Source organism: Aphelocoma coerulescens, chromosome 6 (assembly GCF_041296385.1).
Source record: "Aphelocoma coerulescens isolate FSJ_1873_10779 chromosome 6, UR_Acoe_1.0, whole genome shotgun sequence".
Lineage (NCBI taxonomy): Eukaryota > Metazoa > Chordata > Aves > Passeriformes > Corvidae > Aphelocoma > Aphelocoma coerulescens.
The window spans coordinates 22,067,200-22,093,625 of NC_091020.1; the positions used below are offsets into that span (position 1 = coordinate 22,067,200).

Sequence of the window (26,426 nt, forward strand, 5' to 3'; positions counted from 1 at the left end):
CCCAGGGTGCTTTATGAAACTTCAAGGCTCTTGCACTTGATGTTTGAAATACTAACCACACCATATACTTGGTAACATGATTTCTAGCTTTTGCAGTTTTCCAGATAATGGTGCCATAATAGCTTAATTTTCATGGAAAACTACTGAATTCTAGAGGAAAAGCTACCTGTAGGTACCATTGCTCATAAAGTAAATAATTTGGAGATGTCCACTTGAATTTGCAGCCAGCAAGAATCACATTTCTTGAACTTGAAAGGGAAATCATAAAATCACAGAATATGCTGAGTTGGAAGGGACCCACAAGGATCATCAAGCCCAGCTCCTGGCCCTACACAGGAACATCCCCAAGTCACACCATGTGCCTGAGAGCATTGTCCAAACACTTCTTGAACTCTCTCAGGGCTGGTGCTGTGACCACAGGGGGAGCCTGTTCCAGTGTCCAACCACCCTCTGGGTGAAACAACCTTGTCCTAATATCCAACCTAGACCTCCCCCAATACAACTTCAGGCCATTCCCTCGGGTCCTGCCACTGGTCACCAGAGAGGAGATCAGTGCCTGCCCCTCCTCTTCCCCTCATGAGGAAGCTGTAACAGCAATGAGGTCTTCCCTCAGTCTCTTCTCCAGGCTGAACACATCAGGTGACCTCAGCCACTCCCCATACCACTTCCCACACCCAAGGGGTGTGTATTAATTTGAACTCCCTTTTATTATATAAATAATACTATGAGAGTATGCATCTATCTAACCAAATGCCTTTTTTTCTCTCAATATAAAATACTGTATCTCCATAGTAACATAATATAAATAAAACCATTTTTGTGAAATTATATTTTTAGAACAGCATTACAGTATATAATATATAATATTTTTTTCTCATTTTACATTTTTCTTCTAGGTGCATCCAAAAATATATATTAAAAAAGCCTTGTAACTTATTGTAAGAGCATATATTGTGGCACTATCCAAATTAGTGGCAAGGTATATAAGATCAGGGAGTAATGAAAAGCAGACACCTCACAACCAAATTGAAAATCACTCTTTTCTGTGAAGAATTCTAAGTCTCAGGATGAAATATCTCAGTTGTTCACTCGTGCCAAGAATCAAAATCACCTCATCTCTCCTGGATGCCAGGATCACCTGAAGTGACCACTACAATTATTAAATCACAGCTTTATATCTTCACCGTGTTCTTTGTCTTAGTGTGTCTGTGAAATTAAATCTTCCAGTGATTAATGATCTTTTATTCTATATTTGAATTAGCATAGGTCCAGTTGGTTTGAAGCCAATGGTATAATTTATGCTTCAATGATTCTTTTCTTTCCCTTGTGTTACTACCCCCTGCAGCACTGATTTATTTTCTCTAAACAAGCCAAGATCATCTTTTATCAAACTTTATTCTGCCTTCAAATGTTGTTACATATTGTCCTTTTGTACTCTTCAGGTCAAATAATAGAGCAGGTCTAAGATCAAACTGCTATCAGAATGCCTTTTTTTTTTAAATACAGCTAACCAGAACTGTTTATTGTATTGCAGATAAATTTTAACTAGTGTCTGCTTTGGTTGTTTTTTAGTTTTCCTGATGTATCTGAGAACAGTTTTTACTTTTTTTCTTCCCTATTACATTAGTGACTCACAGATATGTTGTGACTGTTCAAATGTTGAACCCCAAATGCATCATTATTACCTTTCCTCCTAAATGCATGGCTTTCTTATACCTCCTTTGTTCAGTGAAAAAATCTTTTACTTACTCTGGCTGATATTCCTCCACTGTGCCATTATTAGTAATATTTATTCTAAAGCCTGTTTCTGGAAGGTCAAAACCTTCCATAAAGATAGTAAATCTTCCCTAATGCTAATATTTCCCTTTCTAATAACATTATGGAGATCTTTATCTGGCACAAATTAAACTCTAGGGGGCTAAAGCAGACAACATTATCCAAACCTTTTTCTGATCCTTCCCTAAATTGTTTTTCACTCAAACGTATCCATTTTATCACATTATCTTGTTGGTTTTTTTTTTTTTTTTAAGCTTAGCACATTATACATTATAATACTCTTCCACTACCCTGCCTTTTATTTCTAGCTTGCCTGAACAATGTGTATTCTTCCTATTTATGTTGCACCCTATTATTATTAGTCTCCCTCAGCTGGGCTACCCTAATTATATCTGGCTTGACACCTTGCATCATAATTCAGTTTAATCTCTTTTATTGTTCACATGATTTAAATTCCTATACTAATATTTCTACAGCTTCCCAGTAGTCTCAGGTGGTTACCTATCTAGATTAGGAATATTTCATTTAAGGCCCTGCTCACCTGACTACTGCTGTCACCAGATTTTCCTCCTTCAAATTACTCAAGTGACTCTTTCCGTGCAGCATCTTCACTGATTTGTGCCACTGCCTGTGGCATTCTGAGCAGCCGGGGTGGAGCAAAGCAGATTGGAAAGCAAATTCCCAGTCCCTTCTAATAGGAGAAATCCACAGGTGTGAAAGGACCCTAAGAAAGGAGGACAAGAAGAAAATATGTTGAAATTCAAAGTCAGTAATTTTGAAAGGGGGTTCACTTGCTCATAAGATAACTCATGTGAGGAGAGAGCTGGTGGCTTCTCCTCTGGTAATTCACCTGCTGAGGGTTTCCATGGTCTCTGGAACTGGTCTGCCTTCATCCTCCTCTGTAGAGGAGCTGTGTTTTTAGGATGATGTAGGTTTGACAGAGCACTGGCTTTGATGTTAGGAAGAACAGAGACTCAGATGTTTGCACAAATTTCCTTAACACAATGATCAAATATTGATCAGTTAATAAAGACATATCTGGGAATATCAGGCTTGCAGAAATGAAGCTGCTGCCTGTGATGCTGCATAATTCCATCATATTGTGCTATTTTAAATTGTTGTCGGCAGGCAAAACCTTGTTCTGGCAGGAAAGTGGCAACGTGCAACAGCTTTTTCCCTACTTAGCACCCATATTTCTACATTTGAAAATGTAAGAAAATTGTTACATTACTTACAGGTCATGCATCAGCTATAGAGGTAGGTGCTTGGGGTTTTTCTGTTATTGTTGCTGCTGCTGTTGTAATTTTTTAATTCTGTGGACAGCTGTGATAAAAATATATTTTTATTCAAATGAAGAAATAAATTCTAAAAATCACAAGGATCTGACACTGGAATAGAATATAATAATTTGGAGAAGAGAGATTTCTTAAAGGACTTGCATCCCAGGCAGAAAAAAACCTGATGGAGTCAGATGAACGTGAATAGAGAAGTCAGAGATGACAGTGAGGATAAAAATGGTAGGATGTAGTTTTTGTGCAAACAGTCAAGCACAAAACATTGTTTTGGTAGGAAATGAATGGGACAAATCAGACCTTCATTATGCCAGCTCCTCTGAGATATTAAATAGGGCAAGTACTGAAATAAGGATTAAGGCTATTTTTGCTGCCACTGGAGCAGCACAAAACAGTCTTGCTGGGGACTGAGCAGCCGTAGGACTCTGTTAATTAAAATAGCCACTATTAAGATATTTACTGTCCCTAATAATCATAGCTATGCAATTTGTACTACTGAGTAAACAAATCATGCTTTAGAAGTTCCCAGTTGACTATTACAGTCTAGTCTGTCAGCTGTCATTTAGTTACAAAACCAATTTTCCATGTAGTTTATTTGCATAAACAACAGTTTTTTCAAAGAGCTTCACAGAAAAAGAAATCACATTAAACAAAATTAAAATTAGGTTAAAGTAATGTTAATAAACTGACAAGCTCCCCAAAGCCCAACTAGTCAAAGATTTTTTAAAAATTTCATGCTGAGTTTTTTTGAAGTGTTCACCTCTCTAGGCAGACTTATGCTGTGTTAAAAGAATGATCATTACTGCTTCTTGAATCCTGTTAATTATGCATGTGTGTGCAGGGTTATTTGTAATTGGTCCCTCTCTAGATATTCTCTCATCTCTCTCTGTTTTCATGAAAATTTAAAAAATATCTACACTGACTATCATTTACTCACTAATATCTCTCTGTTTATATATTTCAGGCATCCTGTACTGATGTGGCCCAGATTGGATGGGTATTATCACATTAATTATATTTGGAAGGACAAGTTACATCTGCCAACCTGGTGGTATTGGGCCACTGACCGTTTTACCTCATTATAATTGTAGATAAGGTGCAATGAATTTTTAGTTCAAATACAGAACAGGTTTCTTACCTGGCACATACAGACCAATGTATTAAATCCACTGAAAGAAAGAGACCTCATACAAGGCACTTGAGGACTTTTCACAGGGTAAGAAGCCAGTGGGGTCATTCTGCAATGTAGGTGTTTGGTGAGCAAATCAGATGGTTCAATTTGTTCTGTACAGTCCATTGTAACAGCTACAGTCTTCCCCTGGTCTTCATTAACATTGCCTGTGTGCCTTCACATCTTCTAACATGTACCAGATAGCTATCTTTTCTAGGCAGAACCAATATTTTAGTCTCCTACACAGCATTATTTTATTTTTAAATAATATAAGCTTTTTCTCCATGTATTATCCCAGTATCTTGCATTCACCCACGTCAGAAAATTTTGCCCCTGAAATACTAATCTCACCAAAGATTGTAGGTTAGGCAACACTGCAGGGAATCCCATTAAAGGTGCAATGGCTGATGCTGGAAAACACTGAAGGATGGGCTTGCAAAATCTGCAGATTTCTGTGGAAACCTCTTTTAATGTGCACCAAGTGCCCTGCAGGACTTGAAAGAATTGTTAACAAGTAAGTTTTAGATAATATCTGATCTCTTCTATAAAATTTGCATTGCTCTACAATCCCTAGTGAGCCCTTAGCTCTTGCATTGATGTCAGATGAGTTTTACTGAGGAAGGAAAATATTGAAGCTGCTAACTAAATAAATATAGCTAGATGCCCATGCACCTTTCTCCTGACCACACTGATGCAATGAAAATTTGTCAGTGCAGATGGCGTTTGCAGGTACGGCGGAGTCATAAGAACAAGAAAGGTCTTAAACTGCCATGAACAGCTTTACCTTTGTGGATAGAGAGACTTCTCTGTTTTATAGGAATGGGATATTATTTTTTTCACATGTCATTCAGCATATGCTTATGCAACCAAAACTGGTCTTGTTATTTATATTTCACAATATTTCAGGCCAGCATTTTCTTTTCTTCCCCAGAGCTTTAGCTGAACTCCTCTTGCTTGACTGCCTCCGAGCCTGCATCTGATTCCAGAGTGACTGTGCTTTCACAGTGCTCAGATAAAGGGCTTGCACTGCAGTCATGACTTGCATGGGGTTGGGTTTTATACCTTTCTTACGTCTAGACCTGTGGAGATGACGACATGCTGATTCATCCATGAATAATCAAAGTGAACTCCTAGACAGTCTCAAAAATAGACTTCTTTGCTCACTTCTGTTAACCCCAAGCTTCCTGAACAGTACTGAGATGTGGGAGAAAAATAGTGTCATAACATGTTTTATGTGCTGAGACAATGTGATGAGACATTACAATAGGGAAGGGAAAAAGGTTTAACTATACACTGCAGTCAAAAACAGGAGCTTACCTGTCTATTTTTTTAAGACAATTATGGCTTCCAGCTTGCAGTTGAAGAGATCATCCTTTGATTCTCACTGCTGCTATTTTGACACCCAGCTCTTTACTCATACAATCGTATGAATTCAATTTTGTAGTATTAATTTCTCATTTAGACTACTTTACATGCATTAAAAAATGTAGAATATTTCTCGTTATCTTAAACCTCTTTAATAAATTTTACCCTTTTCCCTGAATAATTTTTTTTTTTTTTCTGAAATGAGGTGCTTGAGCATTGGCCATTGAGAAGAGAGGGACACTGGACACTTGCTGGCTTTTACAGGGCAGTAACTTATAGAAGGACACAGCAGCTGGGCAACTCTGAAACATCTATTTTCCCCCCTCAGGCTATTGTCCCAATAGAATGTGGAGAGTTTGAATTGAAAGGTATTTATTTCCATAATGATTTCATTTCAGCACCAACAACTGTGGATAAACTTTCACAGTTTGTCTAGGTGACCAATTCATGCCTTCCCTTTAAAAATCAGGCTGAAGATATTTTATTTTCCCTGTAACTCACAAGCAATGTGTCTACAGATTGATGTGCATCCTCAGTTTTATGGAAGTCGTATCAGGCAGCATCTGGAATTTATTGTTTATGAATTGTAAGGTTTTATCAGTATTTGAGACCAAAAGAAATTTAAACGTTTGGGCTGTCACATTAATTTTGTTATTACTTCTCAGATGACTTATCTCATATTCCTCTAATATTCAGCAAAAATGATTGTTGTGTTTTTATTTGCTGACTGTTACAATTATTTTTAGAGTTTAGAAAAACATATTGTGTCCAGTACTCTATTACATTAAATTAAAAATTACAATAGAAGTATTATAAAGAACTTTAAAATAAAGAACTGGCCTCTATTTAAAACAGAGGTTTCTGTGAGGTCTTCTGCACCACTGATATTTTTTTGTTTTAAAATTTACAGACACTAAAGTGAGGTGACCTTCCATCACATAAACTGCAATGACCCTTAGGGGTGGCCTTGGGCTCTGAAATCAGCTGCACCTCAATTCAGTAATCTTATTGTCTCTCTCAAAATTAGGTCATCTGAGAGCCAAGCCCTAGTTCTTGCCCGTGGGAATATTACATACCCTATCTGTCTATACAAAGAGATTTCAATGGAACTCTTCACCCTATATCTGAAGAAAAGACTCAGGTTAGCAGAAATCAATTTTTCTGCAAATGCCAGGAAAGTGCGTTATTACTTTTGATGAAATAATATAGTATCTGGCTTACAATGAAATTCCATGCAGTGCCTGTGTATTTTCTTGTATACAAGAGAAAAATACAAAATTATTTTCTGACCCTCAGCTTTGTACCGAAGAGCCGTGTGACATATTCCATGAAAACTAGCATGTGAAAAGGATCATGTCATTATATACAGCTGTTAAAGACCTAGAAAGGGAACAATGTGCTACTGACATATAAATAATACCTTCTGTGCACAGTTAAACATTGATGCTATTTTTGCCAGATTTTAAGCTCTTTTGAGGCCAACTGGAACAGCTGAAATGGAACATTAAAAAAATGTTTTAATGCTGGGGCACAGATGGCTGTAGCCCAATGTGTCAAAATAAATGTTTCATTTTTGGTGTAATGTGGGAAAAATAGACCTTCTCAATTACTCCAATAATCACAGGTGCAATAAATGACTCTGTAGCTAAGAAGAGCTATTTCAGATGGGCATTCAGAGAAATGCTATGTTTTCTATGTCCAACAGTATGAAAAGGTATATTACTTTAGACCAATGACTTTGAAAGGGTGCTAACAGCCACAATCAAGCCTGAAGCTTTGATTTTTTATTTGGCAACTGAATTTCAAAAACACATGATTGCTCCTTATGATAGAGACAGTTTGAGAAGAAGCTGCAGACAACAGATCTGTTAACTTTAAATCAGTGACATATGTATGCTTAAGAAATTCAGAATGGCTTGAACAGACTTCAGCACTTAAATGCTTGTCCAGACTTTTCTAGAAGGCTTTGATGAATAAACAGGAGAGTCAATCAAATACAGGTAAATTATTTTCACAGCCAACATCTGCCCAGAACTTACATGGCACTGGAATTGGAGGACCACAACAAACCAGGTGCATCCACCAGTCTCTGCAGCAGCTAGGGAGCAACCATCAGTCAATCTCTTGACTGTTGTGTTTGTAGCTGAGAGGACAACATCTCCCTGCTGAAAAGGGACAATCCATCAAGGCCAGAGCTATCCCACTGAAATGGTAAAGCACTCTGAGGAGAAACTTCAAATTACCCACAGAAAGCAGTGTGGGAGAAGATACCAGCCAGGTAGGAAATGAATGGCTTCAGCTGCCAATAGTCAGGCTTCTTGGTTACAACTACAGTGCAGGGCTTTGTTTGTAAGACGGAGTTGTGAGAGAGGGAATGGTAATTGTTATTCTACAGCACAATGGTAAAATGATTCATGTCGTCATAACCAACATTTTACTTCCCATGTGAAATCTAAATCTGCTCCAGCTGGTGCAGTGACAGTTCTCACAGCCTGCACAGTCAGTCAGGGAGTGGGAGGGAGGGAGCAGAGCAAAGCCAAGCCAAGCCAAGCCAAGCCAAGCCAAGCCAAGCCAAGCCAAGCCAAGCCAAGCCAAGCCAAGCAGGCTTACAGCTGAATCTGGAAGGTACCTCTCCTTTTCCTGAGACAGTGCCCTTCCAGGCCACTCTACATGTTGCTGTTGCAGAACTGGGGCTTTGCATTTTGTCATCTGCAGTGAGATTGCTGCATTTCTGCTGAAAATGCAGGATTGTCAGTTTTCCCTGGGCACTGCAGGACAGAATGCAATGTGTAGTTCTTTTGGCTGTAAGGGACCTGTAAGGATTGAAAAGCCTGAAACAGCCTTTGAATATATTGCAATATTCATTGTCTTAATCGAAACAACCTGATTTCTTTCATGTCTCTTATAATATGCTTACAATGTTCCATGTACCTCAAAACATTACTTTTTCTAGAAAAAAATATTTCGACCATAATCATGTATTTTTAAACAACAACTAGGGCTGATCCACTGCTTGAGGATGAAGTGCTTAGTATAGGTTTTATATGGGTGAGCCAAGAGAGGGGAGGAAGGGGAATGTGGTGCACACAAGAGGTAAAGAAAAACATCATGAGCCTGCAGACTGAGTTTTAGGCTGTTAAAATGTTTTTCATAAGCGTAAAACCAGGTTGGTAACTAAAACTCTGACCAGTAAAGATATTCCAAGGAGCGGTGTGGATGTGTGAGAAAGTCTGTGAAGTTTCCTTACTACATTCAGAGGGCCAGCACGAGAAAAGAAGGCAGTGAGAGCAGTCAACACCCTCATCCCTTATGTCTTTGAGAAGGGGATTCTCCAGAGTAGCCACGAATGTCAAAGTGCTTCAGCTTCAGATGGTTATGATAGCTGGCATGCCACTGCAGCCACAGAATCAATTCTGTCTACATGCTGCTTCAATTCCAGATGGATAAGTTAGGCCAGTAAGAAATGAAGCAGCAGACAATGACTGGTAAATGACCCAAAAAAACTAGGCCAACAAGATTTCTAAAGAGAGAGATGTTAGAGCCACAAAACTTGCTAGAGGCATAGAGAAGTTGTTGAGTGAGTTAATTGTCAGCATCCCTCAAGTCATTATAGAAAATTCTGAAGTTAAGGTTGAGCAATTCAACCTCTCATGTATGAGAAACACAGCACTTAGTTACTCAAGAAAATTACAGCACTTAATTCTGAGTACAGAATTCAATTTCCAAGGATTAATAAGTAAACACCTTAATTAATGTATGACTTTAAAATAATTAAAATAAGTCCTTTAAGAGATTTAACATCTTTTTCAGACTTTTATTTGTCCTGAATGATCTTCAGAATAATTATGCAAGCGTTTCCTATTTGCAATCTTCTACACCAGCCACAGTCAAAAGAGTGATTATAATTAAATTAAATTATTAATGATTTCTGCCTCTAATTGTTATGACTAGATAGACTGTGGTCTGACTCATTTAACTCTTAACTGGAGAAACTCATCAATACCTAATGGTTTATGGGGGAATTTCCATTTGTAAACTACATGCGTCTGAAGTAATTTGAATTAGAACCACATGGCTTCAATTCTCTAGAAATAACACATGGTAGTATTCTTTGCTTGTAAATCAAGACATTTCCAAGAAAGAGAAATTTGTTAAAAGGAATTTAATGTTGCTAATTTATATCTGAAATATTTAAAAGGTCTAATTTTGTCTAGCCTGCGCAAAAATTGTGTTAAAAATGTCACTAATTTTACAACTCCCTGTACCTCTGGGGAGATACTTGAAGTGAAAGAGCAATTACAGATACTGAAAGACCTTCTGAGGTTTTAAATGGTTCAATCCTTTTATGCAGAGTTGGATTAGCTTTAACACTTAGAAAATTGTAGATTCCATTTAAAACCAGTAGGAAATACTAAAAATACTCAGAATATTTCAGATTAGAAGACATAGTCTGAAAACATGATCTGCTTGCTCAAAACAAAGGGAGGCAATAACAAGCACTCGACTGACACCTCTGTAATGTTCATTTATGTGTGTGTGTGTGAATCTCCACATGTACAAACTGTACACATATGCACACACATATGCACACATATATGCAGTGTAGAGCTATGTAACTCCTAAGTGCCACTGAAAGAAAAATAACCTTCTGTGCTGTGCACAGTCTTTTCAGGTCAGCTTCATCCTCTGGTGAGTGACAATGGCGAGGCTTTTTCCAGAACAGGCTCACTTCAGGAAGAGACCATCTGGATGCTGTCTGAACCACACAGAGCAAAGAGTGAGAGGGAGAATGAAATCCAAGATATAGCAAGAAGCTTTAGGGGCGACACAGGAGTGAAAAATGAAGAATTCACAGAAATGAGAAATGATACTTCTTGGTAGATGGGGTGCTTTTGGGAAATGTCAGCAGAGGACATTTCCAAAGTGGCTGTGGTGCTTATGTTGCAGTACTCATAAACAAGTGGTTACTAGGCAAATAAAATAAGTACTAAAGGAAAGAGCAGAAATCATTCCAATCAACTTTGCCACAGGTCTTTAATCAGAACAACCTTTCCAGTATGTGGATGTTTCACCACAAATAACATAGAAAATCAAGCAGAGCTACATGCTGCCCAGCAAAAGCATTTTCAGAAAGGAAGAATAAAGAAGAGGCCACTGTGGATGACTGGCACTGAAGTTACACAACATGCCTGAGAAAGGACACAAGTGATCCCATCATAGGACCCATTATGCTGCAGCAGGCAGGAGAAACAGAGAGAGTGTGGGGACTGCAGCTTAATTATCTCCCTGGATAAATTCACATCTAGGAGAAGAGAGAAATAGACAGCAAAGAGCATTTCAGATCACAGCTATGACCTACTCTGTCAGCACAGGACCTGGGGCTGTCAGGTAAGCTGAGGTCAGCACTAAACCTGAGCTGCCTTTCCAGAAAGACAAGAAAAAGTGAGTGGAATAACAGCAATGTGAGCAGTCAGTGCACAAACCAAAGTCAGATAACAAAAACCAGGAGGATATGAGAAAAACCATTGTGCATGAGGCTGGAAAGAGGGACAAAAAAGGACCATCTCTTAGTGCAGCCCAGCAACAGAAATCCCATTCATCACAGTTTGAGGAGTATCGATATCCACAGGTACAAATTCTGGGACTATGTACAAACAGTAAGTGCGAAACCAGGGCTGTGTCTAGCCAGAAGATGCCAATCTCTGTGCCGTACATCGGGATCCTGGCACAGAGTTGCTTTACCTGGTTCCCAACAGAGTAAAGACTCAATCATTTTACATCAAGATCAAGTAAATTTATAGAATAAGGAAGACGAAACTTTGGACCTAGAAATTGGAATAATATTTTGGGAAACTTTTGAGGTCTTCAATTTCTCTACTACTGTAAATGTGAAATCTGGAATTATTTTACCAATTATACTGGAAAGATAGAAAAATAGAAGACTAAAAAGAATGTATTCTACTATCAGCAATACTGAGAAATTTGTAAGAAAGGAATTAAATTAGAAACATCAAATTCTTAATATAGCTCAAAGTTTGGTCATTATGTGGTAGAGAGGAGATAAGGAAGAGTTTGATTTACTGCAGACTGTTACAGGATATAGGGACAGCATCTAATTAAGCTAGCACCATTGTGGTTTTAGCCAGAAGTTAAGGGAGTTTTTAATTATAAACAGTAACTAGGAACTTTATTATGCTGCAGAATATAAAGATTTTCCATTCAAAAATACGGTTTGCAAAGAACCTGGAATAATAAACATTAAAATAGCACTTAAACTGAACAGAGCCATGAAGGTCAAAGTCAGGGTCGTTGGAATACAACCCAGCTTCTCCATAGGCAGGTTGAGACATTGTCCCTCCTATTCTACCTCACCTTGACAATACATATCTGACAAGAGGACTTTTTTCTGAGGCTAAGTCTAGTGAAAATCAAATATAATGTAAACTGCCTGGAAATTTTTACCCTGTAGTTCTTATAGCACCAAGGTCAAAAATTTGTGTTTGAAGGGAAAAATACATTGCTAAAAGATATGCTCTCTTGAGTTAAAAATTTCAACACACCATATCACCAAGAAATTTTTATCAAGTTAATTACTTTTGCAGATTAAAGGGGAAGTGCTACTTTCAGCTCCTAATCACTGGATCTTTTCATACCATTCCTGCTAGATTAAAGACCCTCCTGTAAAGTTTTTTCTGCCCATATAGGTACCTGTGGACAGTGATTAAATCACTTAATTTCTTTTCCTCTTTTCCCTCTCTCCACAACATGAACACATTACATGCCTTGAAGCATATTTCCAGTTTTCAGCTCATCTTTGAGGCTACTGTCCAAATATCATCTAATCTTTTGTCATCCTTCCTGAGTGACCATCACAACAGCAACAGGCTCGCCAGTGCAATCCTGTTCAATACATTCCTTTACTCATCCAGGGCTTGTGGTTGCTCTTATGATCACATCATTTCAGCAGCCACTTGTGCTCCTTCAATTACCCATCACAACACCCTCCTCCCCTTTATACTCCATTTCTCCTTCATTTTCACCCACTTGTGCTCTGGATCCTTCCCTTTGGGAATGCGTGCCAGGACATGTGACCCCATGCTATGACAGAAAGCCTCCATTTAATGAGGTCTGCAGTTTTTCAGTCTCCAGATTATCTTCTAAACCATATGCTGAGCCTTTGCTGTTCACTGTGCATTTAAGTCTAAGACCCGTGGAAACCAAAGGAAAGGTTCCTGCCTATAATTTCAACTCTACATCTGAACTGAAAAAAGTTTGACTAAGGACTGCATAAATTAAACATTTCCTCACATCCAGCAGTGATTACACAAGGAAGGAAAGCCTGTGCTGAGCTGTTCAAAATGCCTCTTTGTCAGTTTCTTTCATTGTTTCACTGATTTAAATTCAAAACTCCTATTTCCTACATAAGGTATTTTCTTCTTACTTTGTCTAAGTAAAAGGACTTTTGCTAAAGATTTTTTTCATCCTACAGCTCCAGGGCCTTTGAAATCACAGCCTGTATGTTTTGTCTGTATCAGCAGTTTCCCCACATCAACCTACAATGAAATATGTAAGCCACTTATACCACAGACTGTTTAAGTTGCTCCAAATTTGATTGGCATATTCTGATCTTCCTGGCTTTTTTAAGCAAGTTGAACCTTAATAACACACTGAGAAGTTGAATGGGCTAATGAAGCAGATTGCATGATCTGAAATCATTCCCTTACAGATAAAGTTCAGAACTGCTGATAGTAAGAGGATTTTTTCCCACTTCCCATCGTTGCTTTTCACTCTTGATGTAGTGCTCAGTTATGGAGCTCTCTGGCTCTGTGTGATCTACATACTGAAGAGAAGTAGTATCTCAGTACAACACAGATGATTGACTTTTTGTGTAATGAAAAAAAAAAGAAGTAACTTTCCCTCTTTTCACTCCAATATTACAAAAACATTTTAAGTGTATGCCTACACTAAGTGGGTCCTTAATGTAGAACAGCCCACCAGTGTATCAAAATATGCAGAAAATATTTCCATGGTACAACTGTGTACAACTTATTTTTATCCAGGGAAAAAGCACTGTGGGTGAAGTGTAGTTACTTTGAATGTACTATAGCCCTTGACTACATGTCACATTGCTTGTGCTGTGCTGTCAGGTGGAATACAACATTGTTATAATGCTGGAATTAAGGCTTCCACACTGACTCTGAATGACCGGGGGTTTGTTTTGTTTGTTGCAGCACTTAAACTATTCCCCTTATTATCCTAGAAGAGATTAGCTGGTCATTTAACTCCCTCCTCCCTGCTTTTTTGTTCCTCATATATAAGAACCCAGGAAAAGTTTCAATTTTATTATTTTTATTTATTTCAGATGGAGAGGAACCACCCCACCATGCTGATGTTGCATTCTTATGTCATCTTGTCAAGGGGACTGGGACTTCCCAGCTTCTGGCTTGGGCAATGGGCTCAGGCTTAGCAAGGAAGCCTGAATTTGAAGGAAAGAGACCTTCTTGGTGCTCACAGCAGAATGACCTTTGTATAATGACCTAAACCTGCAGTGAACCTCTCCCAGTGTGCAAGGTTAGCTGTTGGCTGGAGGAGGCCACTTAACACTGCCAGAGACAAAAGTGTGTCCATGCCTCAGCGACCAAAGCTGGCACATCCTACAGGTTGGAGGGGCAGGGCATGTGATGCCCTTCTCAGCAGCCCCAGGGATCTACTCCATAGGAGGCTTTCCAGTACAGGCTCCGTTGCAGGGAAGATGGGATTTACAGGAAGCCCATTTGTCAACACAAATTATCATCAATAAGGTAGAGGGTTCCCACAGACTGCACAGTCAGGCAGGCACTTCCTGACTTCAGCCTGCCCCTTCTCCTGATAGCAGTGACAACACTTGGTACTATTATACAACTACTTTTGAAAAAAAACAATAAGAAGAAGCTCAAAGGAAAGTCTTTCAATCCACTTCTTCCATTCTAGTACTCAGCACAGGGAAGGTTAGAAAAGCAGAATTTGTGTTACTAGAAAGCTCCGACATCAAAATTCTTCTAAGAACCCCTTCTCTGAAAGTTCCAGGAGAAAAATAAAAACATGGAAAAAAGATAGAAAAGAAAGCTTACAGTGAACTGACTGGCTTAGCTCTAGATGTACACAAAAGCACACGTTTAAAGAACACTAAATGTGCAGCATCAAAGCCAAAGTGTTAGAAAGCAGCATGAACTCAAATACTGAAAAACAACATCAAAAGACAGACTGAAGCTGTGAATGAAGGTTCCAAAGACAGCCTTAATTCTAACAGTTCCTCAGTTTGGTGTGTTTGACTTTCAGCTTCACTTGCACTGTTTGAAATCGGTTGTCTTTTTTGTGATAGCTCCGGGATTTCAAAAGAAGACATTAAAAATACAGATATTCTGTCATGTGGGACATGAAATATCTGGTTAATCAACAGCTTTTAGCATCTGTGATTCAATACCCAGATTTCTGACACATTACTGGAATAGCTGACAGCACTAATACAGTCATTTTGTATGAGGACCACATTATAAGTGAATAGCCATTTTTCTAGTAGGTTTTCAGGTATTTACTGATGGCAGAGGAATCACAAAGCTTGGCTTTCACACCCAAACTGGAAAGACTCATGGACACAATTATTTCCTCCTCCTCTCCCCCATGATCAATTTGGTCCCAGTTTGTTTCCAGCCTCCAAGTTCCTCTTTTTAATTTTGCTCATTTCCTTTCCATTCCATTATTCCCCAAGTCACGTTGCAGCACCCTACTCACACCAACCTCTCTCCTTCTGATCAGCTTGCTCCATTCAACTCTATCCACTGCTAGAAGCTCATTCTCTTTTAGCCTAGCATTTGTCTCCCTCATACAAACCAGTCAGTTCCCTCCTCCATTCCATCACGGTGCCTCTGAAGGGGAGACAAGCTGGAGCATTTGGCAGAGAACATGAGAACCAAGCCCCACTGCTTTCAATCCTAATCCTAGCTCAGGGCAGCTGAAGTAAATCATTTATAGGGCTGGTCCTCTAGAACCCCTAGGACATGCAGCAGCAGCACAGGACCAGTGAGTGTGGTCCCAGTCGGGGCATACACATCCTAAGAAGGCACCCATTTCACAGTAATATATTGTGATATTTTTAGTGGCTAAATTATCTGTAGTGAACCACTTACTTTATAGAAACAGCAAGAGATGCCCTTTTCTTATAATAGCCATACTTCTCAAAGTTTTCAAATAATGGGCCTCAAAGAACTATTATAGAATCACTGAAAGGTGTTACTGTGGACAGACATTCTTTCATCAAGCCTCTTTGTTGAAAACATTGCAGCTGCTTTGGCTGAACCCTGTAAAATCATCCATCTGAGGGCAGTAATTGCTGAGGGCATAAATCCAGCTAAATGGTTAACTTTCAGCTATGTTCTAATTAGTGGAGAACAAGGTCTTGCAGTGGAAAGAATCAGGGAATAAGTGACTGTAACTGCTTACAGCTCACTAACAAATGGGCTAACAACAGAAAGTAGTGTGAGAAGAATATGAATAATGTGTTTTATTGCTTTCTCTTCTCCCAGAAACTCCCCCTAGTCCCAAAATAAGCTCCTCCTGGCTGCCTTCCTCAGGTGTTATTGAGTACCTTGGATACTCAATAAAATAAAGGAATGAATGAAAACATTGAGTATGCTGGAGAATCTTGCCTGGCAGTGAGCTGCAGGTTAAGGCAAACAGCTGGAGCAGAGTGATGGGCTGATGGGAACAGTCACTCATTTTGTTATTCAGACTGCAAGGCACTACACAATTCAAACAGATCAAAATGTAAAGAGACAGCAGTACCTATGGGGTATGCAGACACCATGTTTACAAAAACCCCCTTACCTCAGAGGCATGGCCAGCTGCACAACTTCAAGGCAGGATATTTGTTTGAGGTTGAATTGCTCTGGAGTTTGCAAACCAAATCTCAACCCTCCCTGTAGAGAAGTGAGCTCTCTAATATTGTCCTGAATTCACTGATGCTTGCTTGTTTGGGTCCTGAAAAAACTCAGGTAAGGGAATAGGGATTCACTTGCACCTTCACAAACCCCCTAACAGGGAACAAAAAGCCATGGCTTATAGTCAAGGTAATTTGTAGAGCAAGTTTTCTTCTTAGCTATTCAATTGCTAATTAGAAAATAGTCAACTGGGCACAGCAAAAAAACCCCCAAAGAATGAAACCAAAAGCTCCCTTCCTTGTAGAGTTAACTAAGCACGTAAAAGCTGCCTAGAGCACCAAGTTACTACTGAAAGAGCTTAACTGAAGTCAGCCAGCCAGCCTTTAGATTCAGCCAATGAATTCTGATTGATCCAGCTGTGTTCTACAGCTTCTTTCCAAATTGAAGGATGCTGCTACAGGAACTTGAATTCATGTTCTGGCAAGGAAGCTGCTGAGCTGCCAATGTCTTCATCAGCCTGACATTTCTTTTCATAGGCAACAAAAACTCAGCGGGAGTACAGGTGATCTCCTTTTTCTTGTTTCCATGCAAAGAAGATCCTATCATAAAAAGGTTACCAGCCTGATCGTGATGAGAATTTTCTTTTTCCTAAACAGTGAAATGTCAGATAATCTCTTCATTGTAAAAAAGCTTATAATTTACAGTGGAAGCTACTTACAAATTTGTGGAGTTGAAATTAGCTTTGTAAACCTTAACAGTGTGTGCACAAGAGCAATTTCAGATCTTCAGGCACCCAGGACAGTTAGACCCACACATAACCAACCTGAAGCAGCTTTGTGACAGAGCATCCAAAGAGGTTTTCTCCTGCTTGGGCTTCTCTGATTGTTAACTAGGTCATGCTGTTTCACTCATTTCAACTAACCAGGAATTTTAGGTCAACTGTCTAATTTTGCCTGGATTTGTTTGGATTTGTTAAATATCTGTAGGCAGTAGACTTACTAGGCAGGTACTTTTGAGAAATGGAGGGAGGAGGACTTAAAACTGCTTAAATCCACTGCCATTAAATTTATCTGTCTTCAACCCTTATTGTTTAAGAGGAGGCTGCCCAATTGCCTATGTTGTCCATCAAAGGTGGCCTTGACTTTGCTTTAAGCACAGACTTTGCTTTGGTTCAGACACGAATGCTTTATAGCCCCAGTGAAGCTCCCGTGGTGGGTTAACATCTGGATACAGTGCTCACGGGGTAGCTGGCAGGCAGCTGTGTGGTGAAGGAAAACAGCTGTTTATGGCCACTGACAGCGACTGCTCAGTCACATTAGTGCAGACACAGTCAACAGACTTCTTGAGAACAACACATATGACCAGACATAATGTGCAAAAATGTATGCTTTATTTTTACACCCGAATTCATTATATGAGGCCGGGTAGGAATTCTTCCTGTAAACAGCCTATGTGACTTCAAATTCAGTCATGAAAGCTGGAATTTCTATATGCAGAGAGCAACACTACAGCAAGAGCATATTTTTATCCTGGTAGCAGCTATTCAGATTTCTGTTGATTGCATCATTCTCTGAAAATTATCTTTTTTTGGATGAAATTCCTCTTGCTTAATCTTGGACAGAAAGTGAACAGTAAAATCTGTTCAATCACTTTTTTGTCATCAATTAATCACCAAAACTAAAACTGATTTTAAAGTATGTTACATGTGTCTGTAAGGAATTTACTAGGACAATACATCTCTTACACTCTGGTTATTTCATTGACTTTATTTTTATAGGGAAGAAAGTCAGGTAAAGTAGTAATGGTTCACTGACTATAATTGACCAAAACCCCACAATAAATCAAAACCAGACTTCCAAAGCATTGAAATTATCTCATTTATCTTAAGGAAAAAAAATGTCAATAGCATAAAAAGTATTTTGGTCAAATTTGATGTTACAAAACATTTTTATATTTATTTAATATCATGTCTCCTCCTCTGTAGATATACTGTATATTTTCTGAAAAAATAATATGCAAACAGATTATTGCATAACACATCTCTTCCAAATTAGCCCAGAAATATCCACTAAATTAATTTTTAACACAATAAGAAAAGTGTTTTAATATTTTACGTTTGAATTCCAGAGAGTTTTATCATGTAAGATATTCTGTGGAAAGCAGCACCTATTTACTTTTTTGTAAGCCATTATGAAGATGGAATTGGCCTCTCAGACAAAATAACAGAGGTGATTAAAACACAAGCTGAATAAAGGAGCTTACTGAGTGGATTCTTGCAGAGTGAGTATTTCATCTTGGCTCTGTGTGTGTGTGTGTGTGATATTTTGCATAATGGTCTACAGACCTCCTACAATTTTACTGTTACAGAATACACATATACACAGTGCTGAGACAGAGAAGTGGATTTCACATTAGGTCTATGTTTATCTAGGGCTCACTGTCTATGTGGAATGAGTAAAAGTATTATTAAAAGAAAACAATTATGAAACAGAAAATATTTCAATATGCAAACAAAGAAAAATACTGTATTTTAGTTTAGAGACAGTTCAAGCATATACAGCATATACATAATAAAGCTCAGTGTTTTGTCTTTTTTTTTGTATTAGCTAAAGAAGCAGTCATGAAACTGTTGAATATTGGCTTAAAACTTGACAACCACCTAGTGCATTCTTCTTGCTCACCTTTTAAAAATACACAATCTGAGATGGATACATTGCACTGCTGGACTTTACAATATATATTTCAAATTTACAAAAATACAGAAAAACAAGATTTCTTGCACTCAGATACTGAGCATTAACCCTTTGAGTACTAATTCCCACCTGCAACACTGCAGAACACATTCATCTGACTTACATGTTTTTATAACATTCTAACAATTATAATTGTCATCTTTATGTACACTATTAGGAAATTTATTCCTACATATTAAAAAAAAAAAAAAGGTAGAGTCTAATAAACTGCTAATAACAGAAAAATATCGGGCTGAAGTATGTGAAGACTTCTGCCACTTATACACAGAGAATCACAGACTGATGATCTCTCAATAGAATCTTCTATTTCCTCTCTGCAGCAATTACATAAGTCTGTGTGAAGACATCACAGCAAACTTTCTTGTGTGGCCCTACAGAACTGTGCTTTTTCTCTCATTTCTGGATGCACTGTTCACTTTCCACTGTAGACATTTTTCTCACAGCTCTATACTCCCATTCACTTTCTGAAATCTATTATTATTCTGCACCCTTCCTATTTGTAAAAAGCGGTTTTATTTCATGTAGGGATAATTCTGATGCAGTTCTATACTGTGAACTGATGCTTTGTGTCCAGATGTTCATGGAAACATGAAAAAATCTTGCCAAGAGCCTTGTTAATAGAGAATGCTACTGACCCTGGAATGCCCTACAATTCAACAGAAATCATGAACATAAAGAACTTCTCTGATGGTCAAATTTGCATTAAAGGATTAAGACAATCTGAAATTTGCTAGGGGAGAAAATGGGTTTTCAGAAAGCAAGTGGTGAAATTAACAGATGGATTCTAAGAAGGTGTGTTTTCACAAAATTACTGAACTTCCTCTTTCCTGACAACTCTGGACTACATTGATCATGTAACTAAATAGACAATATCATATATACAGTATCTCTGAACTAGAATAAGCTACTTTAAGAAAATAACTGTAGTCCTCAAAGAGTTAATGGTAAAACTGCTCTACCTTAACAGATGTGGACAGGTTACTGTGGAACAGCTTACAGATTTGTTTAAAAGGCATACTTTACAAAGAAGTGTAAAACTTGTTGAGACAATTGCTATTACACTGCACAGTGCCACGTACAATGAGTAGTGCATGCTCCGTAAAGACATTAGAGTGGACCCTTATCAAAGCTATCATATAACCTTATACAAAGGATTGTGCCACTTAAACTAGTGCAGAGTGATTTCTTTTCCTGTAGATTTATAATGCTCTAGATTAATATCAATAGGGTTTTTCACAGCCTTGTACAACACTTTTTTTTTGTTCTTTTTTTAACACATGTAACACTAGAAAACAGCAAATGGTATATCCTGACATATGTCATGCAAAATACAACCAATACAGCACCAAAGATGTAACAGAGACATTACCTAGCACTTCTCTCCAACAAGAAAAAGGACAGAACAGGGACTGTACATTACATGACTTTACAGGCCATATGCTACAGAAGATTTTTAGAGGCAGTATCACTTTTGTATATCTAAAAAGCTGCAATTTTATAAAATCCTGTTTATCATTTCTACCATAGTCACTTCTGATTAAAATCCATGGCACAGTAATAATATTTTTCTACAAAAATAAATAAGTAAAAGTTTAAGATGCTGATATGTTTATAAAAAGTGTCTGAAGTTACGACAGAAAAAAAGTGAAAACAATGAATGAAAATTATGTTTCTAAAGAAATATCATTCTGTATAACAAAAGGATATTGCCTCTCTTATTCAATTGTCTAGACTTCATTTTCTCATTATCTTTCAGAATAATTTTATAACTTTCTTTTAAAAATAACTTCACTTTAAAACTGTCACTATCCCTCTTTTTTGACACTTATTAAGAAGATGAAAAGCCGTACAATTTACTGATGAGCTACACAAATATATCATCATATTTATCTCAGAATAAAAACAAAGATAATGATGGTTTAGGGCAAAAAACACGTTATGATGGCCCACAAACTACACAGTAGTTTCATTTTTCCAAGGGCCAGTTTTGATATTTCCTGTACTATCTGAGCTGTATATCATGGCTTCATGCATGTTTCCCTTGAGAATTCCGTTGTGATTTGTTGTATTAAATGGCAATGACTGTGTCCGTGGGTGCATTTCAAAGTGAGCTGGATGGTGCACAGTGTCACTTTCTGGCATTTTACCACAACTATATATTACAGTACTTGCGTCGCTACTTTCGGGCTGGTTGACGGTAGGGTATGGATCACTTTTTGAGCAGCAGGCCCTCCTGTGACCTGACTGGCTCTCATGTGTGCTGTGGGGACTGTCTGTGTGGGAGCTGTGGATGCTGCCATCAATGCTTGAGGGGATGTGATAGGCGTACTCTCTTTCCCCTGCAGACCTGTGCCGACTGAAGTAACGTGGCTTAGTTCTGCTTTTCAGACATCTATGAATGTGCATATTGGGTCTGAAGGTTCCCTCGTTGTGGACATGAATATGAGCCTCATCATCAAGCAGCTGATCACAGTGCATTTTTGCACAGCATGGTGTCACAGGTGACAGGCAGTTAACATGGTTCTGAACTGCTTGCAGGTTAGTGAGTTTGCAGTGGCTCGCTGCTGGGTGATTAAACACAGCTGACTTGTTGGGACATGGTGATTCCTGAAGACAAGGTGCATGAACTTGAGTGTCGCCATTGACGTTAACCTTTGGGCGCACGTTAACTTGCACAGAATAGGTGTTCCTTTTGGATGGGCAACAGGACCACCAGCAATGCCACACATCATCTCGCTTAGCACAGTGATGGATCAGGATGAAAAGCCCCAAGGTCACACAGAAGGCTCCATAAAGACAGCTAAATATCATATCCAAGAAATGACCTTGAGATACTGCAAGTGCTCCAAAGGTCCAAGTGGCAGTAAACAGGAACAAAGTGAATGCTGCGGCTCGAAGCTGAGCCTTAAATGAATGCTCATTTTCCAATAAGGAAGAAGAAATCATGGGGCAGGTTGCCTGGGGAACGGACACAGGGTCTGTAATATGACCATGGCTCACATCAGTACTTGGCATTCTCTGTGGATCTTCTGTCTTTTCCTTTAGCTCGTACTTGCGTTCAGGATGGCGCTTCAGTTGCACGTACGTGCAGAGAAAGTAAACACAGGTCACCAGCACAATGAATGCCACTGGCCCATAGAAAGCACCGAGACTGGGCTCCCAGGCCATCCAGCAACTGAAAACAACAAAAAGACAGAGTCAAGAACATTTCAGAGACCACATTAGATGTGACGGACAATTGACTGATCTCTGACTGATATGACACAACAGTATCTCAGAAGTTCAAACTGTGGAGACAGGACGTGTGTCTTTAATATTAATTAAACTGAGGCATCAATTTCTAATTTTTAATAGAATAGAATATATGGGATAATTTAGAGAATATTAAAACTGAAAATTTCCAAGGAATGTAGGTCAGCTTAGACTCTGGAATTGCAGTGAAGTAAAAGACCATTTATGTCAACCCTTTTTTCTACTATTAAAAATGTCAGCACTAATATTTTGATTAAAAAGCAAATGAGGCATATTTTATACACTGTATGTGAGCAATAGAAATGTACGGATTTCAGATGTTTGTATCAATGAACACTGCAACAAATTCTTAAGGGTGAAGATTGTTCTTAGAGAATTTTCTTCTTGCCAGAGAACAGCCTGAGTACCAAGAGAGCCTGAAAAAAGACTTCCAGTTGAACTGTCACCACTTTCTGCAGTGAACAGACCTGAAATATATATGCCATTTCTGAATTCTGCAGTTTCTAGAGTTGCTGGGAGTTCATCCATGTCAGTTTGAATGTCCTCAGAAAAATTAAGGAAAGTGATGGTCTCTTTGTGATTATGCTACCTTGGTAGCATAATATCATTGTAGCATGATCATGGTTTGCTAGGCTTTAAATAATATAACCATAACTGTTTTAGAGCAGCTTAAATTAGCTCACAGGCCAGTATGAGTCTAAGAGGACTGTCTTAAGGACAAATGATCTGATCAAACAAGCATGGGGGAAAAAACCACTAATGAAATCCTAGATGGAAACTGGCAGAATATGGGTTAGAGGGAGAAGGAATATTTACCTAGTTTTGACTCTTCTCTATGATCTGCTTTTAGCCATAATGTGGACAGGGAACTGAGCTGGCAGTATAGCCTAGTACAGCTGCTATTATGTTCTTATATCCTAAATATTGCATGGATTTCTGGAAAGACGAATAAGTTACTTTATCTCTTGGACTTGGACAAGAAGTAATGGGCTTAAACTGCAGTAAGAAAGATCTAAATTAGATTTTTAAAGAAGTTTCTTAGCTGTTAGGACAATTAGGATAGTAAGCTGTTGGAATGAAATGTGGTCTATCCATTACGGGAGCATTTAAAGTACCTCAGATAAGTAACTGTCAGGAATGGTTTGGATATAGCTAATTTCCCACTGGGTCAGAAAGACAGACCAGGTGATCTGTCATTATGATTCCAGCTCTAAAAGTGACACGGTGTGACACTTCACATTCATTTAGGCGTGTGTGATTAGTTGCAGTTTCTCCAGTTCCAGTGAGAAAACTTCTGATATCAGATTCTTGTCGATCCAGAAATTACCTACAAGTTACTATAAAAAGGGCAGAATGACTTTTTCTGCCAGGCTGAGAACCTCTCAGCTAAATAAAAACAGTCCCACTGGCTGTTTCAACAAGAAACTGCAGAATAATGACTTTGAATTTTTGAAATCTGAACCTTAAACAAAAACATACACACATGTACTGATGAACTCAAAAAGACTCCCAAGAGTATTTTTCATATACACTATATAAGTATATATAAAATACTTATAGATATATTTTTATATGAGTATAATTTGCTGTTAGACAGGCACGAGAAAAGATTCTCTGAAAGATATTTGTGAAAACATAGGTAAATTCCCACCTATAGTTAATTGGATAAGCAGAGAACACAAAGCTATATGGGTACTTGAAATACATTTGAATGCTGTGTATTTGATGCAAAGTAGAGAGTGGAATGCTCCTGAGTGGAGCAGTCTCATGGGATGCTCTTATTTCAAGTAGAATCTCAACGTGGATCACTTACAAAATCTATTCTGTAAAAAAAGTTCAAGTTTGTGCATCTACATTTACCTTACTAATACCATAAAAAATGAATAAGGCACATAATTCACTATGTTGCCATTGAATTAGAAGCTGTCTTTTTACTCAGTCTTATAACCATTCCTCATCTGTCCCTTGTTTTCTGTGCACACTGTGGCACCAGGTATTGATTTGCTACATTAACATGATAAAAGAAGTATAATATCAGTAACTGCACCAAAATGAAAAATGTCTCATATTTATGAACATAAATAACAGAGTTTTATAAGACACTGTTGATTATAAACTGGCTGATTAATTGGATAACTTTGAATAAGTAGATAAATATGAGTTGGGCCCTAGGCAGAGCAAACAGTTAGCCATGGTATGCACTGATTTCTTACTGGAATTTAAATTTCAATTACCTACAAAAATGTCTTTAAGGAGCCAGATGCTCACTCATGAACCATTCTCCTTGGTTGCCACTTTTCATGCCCAGAACATAACCAGTTTCAAATGTGTTACAATAGATGCTCAAAGCATCTAACTGTGATGTCCTCTAGAGTATTAGTGCTGCCAGAGTACTAAAATATCCATTAGTGTGCCAGTCACTGCCATGCTGATCTGTTACACACACTGTATTTAACTTTGCAGTCTAATTCACTTTCTGCTATGCTTTTATGGAAAGACTTATTGTACTTATGGACACCTCATGCTTCATGCCAAGAACTAATAATAATGTGATGCCTGGAGAGCTTGTGCAGTTCTACTGAACACCCACCTACACACAAGGACACAAGAGGATTATGTCAGGATTGCCAGATATTGTGACTGGAACATTTCCAGGTGGTGAAAATCCAAAATATTTGGGTTTTAATGAAGGGGCAGGAGTGGAGGAGGTGGGGAAGGGATTTTTGCCTGTCCTTTTCTTACATCATTATTTGTAAATTGCTCTAAGTCACCCAAAGGATATTAAATCAAGGTAGATAATAAAATGAAAATAATTAATTAATAGTTGTATTAGATATGCTACTCATTAGGCATTTTTAATATCTTTCACTTATTCAGATGTAAATGAAGAGTAATTCTGTAAATGAAAGGTGATTGTATTGACAGTAATGGAGTCAAATTGGTGGAGGTGAAGCAGCAAGTTCCAGATTAAGACATTGCTCTTTCACAGCCAATATTGAATAAAATTTCATAACAAGTATCATCCCAAATTGCATGCCTGTACCCTTTATGAAGTCAGCTATATTTACTGGGATAAAAAAATGAATATGTTTTCCTTAAAAGTTACATGATAATAGTTCATACTTACTATGGTGCATTGCCTTCAATCCCATAATTATTGATATTGGTTGCTGCTGTAATCCCACAGATAATGAACGGAACTCCACCACTAATCAGGTAAAATCTGTTGAGAAATAATAACTGATATTTTAATTTGCCTGACTTGTAGTTGAAAATACTTTAAAAATAATTGTACCTTCTTGAAGTATTTTGGGAATAAAATAGTGCTGAAACATTAAACATGTCTCTAAAACCAGAAAAGCAAAGAATGAAGTATTGTCACAACAAGCACTGTGCTCTATGAAGCAAAGAGCAGAAAGCCTAATATTTGATATTTAATATTTATATGGACCCACTTTTAACAAACTCTTGATTTACAGTTTTAGTAAATGTAGCTACTATTGAAGTAATATGAAAAACAAAACGTTGTCTAATGACAGAACCTAAATCCTAAATAAAGTTATTCCCCTCACCTAGATACTTATATTTAAGAGTTAATTAAATATGTAAGCATTATAAATTAAAAAAAAACAGGCAAAGCAGCTTTATTCACTTTAACATAAAAATGTTCCCAGGGAAATTCAGTGAAATCACAGAAGCATTTTCCTATCTCCCACATGATAAAAGAAAGGAAGTTCAGTTAGCCAAAGAGAAAAGGGGCAGTCCACTTGGTAAAACGTTTAGATTTATTTCTGCACAGGGAAAAATCTGAAGAAATTGGGAGGACTTTGCATATACCTCACTTTTCTTCACTCTTTCAATACCCAGCCTTGCAAATGCATTAAAATGTGAGTGCTTCTAA

At 38.0% G+C, this 26,426-nt stretch overlaps 2 protein-coding genes and 1 long non-coding RNA gene across 5 annotated transcripts in view; all 3 read right to left on the reverse strand.

Moving 5' to 3' along the window:
- KNDC1 (kinase non-catalytic C-lobe domain containing 1) overlaps positions 1 to 5,637 on the reverse strand; it is a 96,215-nt gene extending 90,578 nt beyond the window's left edge. The window contains exons 1-7 of the mRNA XM_069019771.1: positions 5,557 to 5,637; positions 5,302 to 5,433; positions 4,591 to 4,725; positions 4,207 to 4,306; positions 3,012 to 3,099; positions 2,627 to 2,725; positions 2,318 to 2,500 (exon numbers count right to left, since the gene is read on the reverse strand). The gene's annotated coding sequence lies outside the window, so the exon portion shown is untranslated. The remainder of the gene's footprint in view (positions 1 to 2,317; positions 2,501 to 2,626; positions 2,726 to 3,011; positions 3,100 to 4,206; positions 4,307 to 4,590; positions 4,726 to 5,301; positions 5,434 to 5,556) is intronic.
- A 1,383-nt stretch (positions 5,638 to 7,020) lies between these two features.
- LOC138112147 (uncharacterized) lies at positions 7,021 to 16,803 on the reverse strand. The gene is made up of 3 exons (XR_011151572.1): positions 16,468 to 16,803; positions 7,644 to 7,769; positions 7,021 to 7,095 (listed from the first exon to the last, which is right to left on the reverse strand). It is a non-coding gene; the product is annotated as an uncharacterized lncRNA (long non-coding RNA).
- Positions 16,804 to 17,913: 1,110 nt separating this feature from the next.
- Positions 17,914 to 26,426, reverse strand: part of ADGRA1 (adhesion G protein-coupled receptor A1) — a 263,226-nt gene continuing 254,713 nt past the window's right edge. For all 3 annotated transcript variants that reach the window (XM_069019776.1, XM_069019777.1, XM_069019779.1), the window contains 2 exons: positions 25,653 to 25,748; positions 17,914 to 22,448 (listed from right to left, as the gene is read on the reverse strand). In XM_069019776.1, the coding sequence (XP_068875877.1) occupies positions 21,227 to 22,448; positions 25,653 to 25,748 (1,318 nt within the window). In that variant the 3' untranslated portion in view covers positions 17,914 to 21,226. The remainder of the gene's footprint in view (positions 22,449 to 25,652; positions 25,749 to 26,426) is intronic.